We start from the raw sequence: 2,106 nt of genomic DNA on the forward strand, positions 1-2,106 counted from the left end.
AAAAAACTGTAGTACAGTTGCCGTCAGCACAGATCTCGGTGGACATCGTGACACAAACCCGCCTTGCAATACATTCTTGTGTATCTGTCGCTAATCAAGAAAGCCTATGACATGGCCGCTTCGTTTACCGGTTATAGAAGCACAGCATATCCCTGTCTACACTACACGACGACTTGCACTGCTACGAGCGATATCTGGCCAGCGCGCGCTCGCAGAGGGGGACCGGGGCCCAATGACCATCGACAGGTATCCGCGCCAGACGCGTAGCTGGTAACGTTTGGGCCACTGTATGTTTCCAAGTATACATGCACCCGTCGCAGACATAATAAGTGAACGTTTAAATGGTCACCAGAGAATAATAAACTTGTTTTTACCAAGTATATGCGGTTTCTGAGACAAATGCCCTATCTCTTCGGAGCCACGCCCATACCAACATTAATCGCATCGAATGACCTTGTCGGACCTGTACCAAAAAAGGGTACTTCATATCAAAGTAACCCTCAAATGTAATTATATTAGTTTATGAATTAGATATTGTGGGCCACACACTAAACACAATTATTTTACAACAGGCGGGCTCAGGAAGGAGGAAGGTGGCGAGGGGCAACGACGGCGGCAGGAGTGTGGCGGCGACGACGGCAGCAAGGACATGAAGGAGTAAAGGGAACATCAGCAGCGGGTGAAGCCTTAAGGGCTGTGGTGGCTTGTCCGGCAGGGCGTACGGCAGGCTACCCATTGGGTGCGTGTCTGCAGGTGGCACTCCGAAGGGCGGACTCCGGTGGCACCGTCGAGTCATCCACCACTAGCAGCGGGGATGCCGCCGTCAGACCCCGCGAGAGCTATTGCCCCACCCGGCAGGGCGGGAAGCATGCTGCCGGCTGGTAGCCCGGGGACGCATTAAGTCCAGATGCCTGTACCAGCTGCTGGTCGTGTCGATGTAGGGATCGATGCTGACAGTAGTTGTGTGTAGCTAGCGAGCGTTAAAAAAATGTAAAATATATCCGAGTAATTGACGCAAATTATCAATGTCTCTTTGATATCGGGTACAATGATAATAGTTCGCAATGCACCACCTCACGGAAGCTATTTGAAGTTACAAGCGTAGTTAATTTATCACCTCATCACAGAGGCTATTGATGGCATGCATCCTGTCGCCATTTTAGCGCTTTCTAAAAATTTTTACGGTATTAATACCACAAATTTTAATTAAAAGCGCTTTTGGAGTCGTTTGTACAGCAATGATTACGCCGGTACGACAAAAGCAAAAAATACGTGTAATACGCCGGCATCTTAATATTTGTAATTGATACACACATTTTTCGTGCCCCTCCCACCTGATACGTCCGATGTGGGGTTTCGATGACCACCTAACCCTTCATGCATTGATGTGTTAAGACTGAAATATTACTTGGATATCCAAACCAAATAATATATGATTCGCCCATTAATGCCTGATACTAAACTTTAGAGCGGTCGGATAAGTGCTGATATTCTTCTGTGGTGAAGTGCTTTCCTCAGAAATAAGAGAATGGGCCTGACGCGGGGTCACTATCCCGAATCAGTGACTATTCAAGTGATTAGAGAGGATTTGGGTTGGCTGGCACGGATGCAAGCTGCCTGTGGTGGATTAGCCATGACGAGCAGCACCCCGTATGAAATGACGATGGATATGGTATGAACGAAGTACGAGAACGCAAGATCCACCAAGACTTACCTCGGATCCACCCTTACCTGGATTCACCAAGATGGATATGGGATATACTATACAAGAGTGGATCGGGTGTGGATCCTATGAAGGAAGGATGGTCGGTGCCCTCTGAAGGTGGATCTAGTAGCCACGGCTAACGAGGAGTCAAGATCCACCCCGAGGTACCCCGGATCCCATACTTCCGAGTTCGGATCCAAGGAGGGAGGATCCCGCCTTGAGGGACCTGGATCCAGAGTATAGGGATGGTGGATGCAGTGGATCTCGAGCTTTCGTGGGACAATGGAGATCACAGACGGCTGCGAGATGATGTTGCATGATTGGAGAGCTCAGATCCACGACGAGTGTACACTTACAGTGAAGGTGGATCCAAGCGCCCTGGATCCCTGATGAGTGTACGA

General features: G+C 49.2%; 1 protein-coding gene across 1 annotated transcript; it reads left to right on the top strand.

Moving 5' to 3' along the window:
* Positions 1 to 573: 573 nt before the first annotated feature.
* Positions 574 to 1,019, top strand: PITG_22522 (uncharacterized protein; the record flags this gene model as incomplete). Its single annotated transcript, XM_002909724.1, has 1 exon — positions 574 to 1,019. A coding segment is annotated over one exon (303 nt), but the record flags the coding sequence as incomplete, so codon positions are not given.
* Positions 1,020 to 2,106: the final 1,087 nt, after the last annotated feature.

Source organism: Phytophthora infestans, genomic scaffold (genome assembly GCF_000142945.1).
Source record: "Phytophthora infestans T30-4 supercont1.3776 genomic scaffold, whole genome shotgun sequence".
Taxonomy (NCBI): Eukaryota; Oomycota; class Peronosporomycetes; order Peronosporales; family Peronosporaceae; genus Phytophthora; species Phytophthora infestans.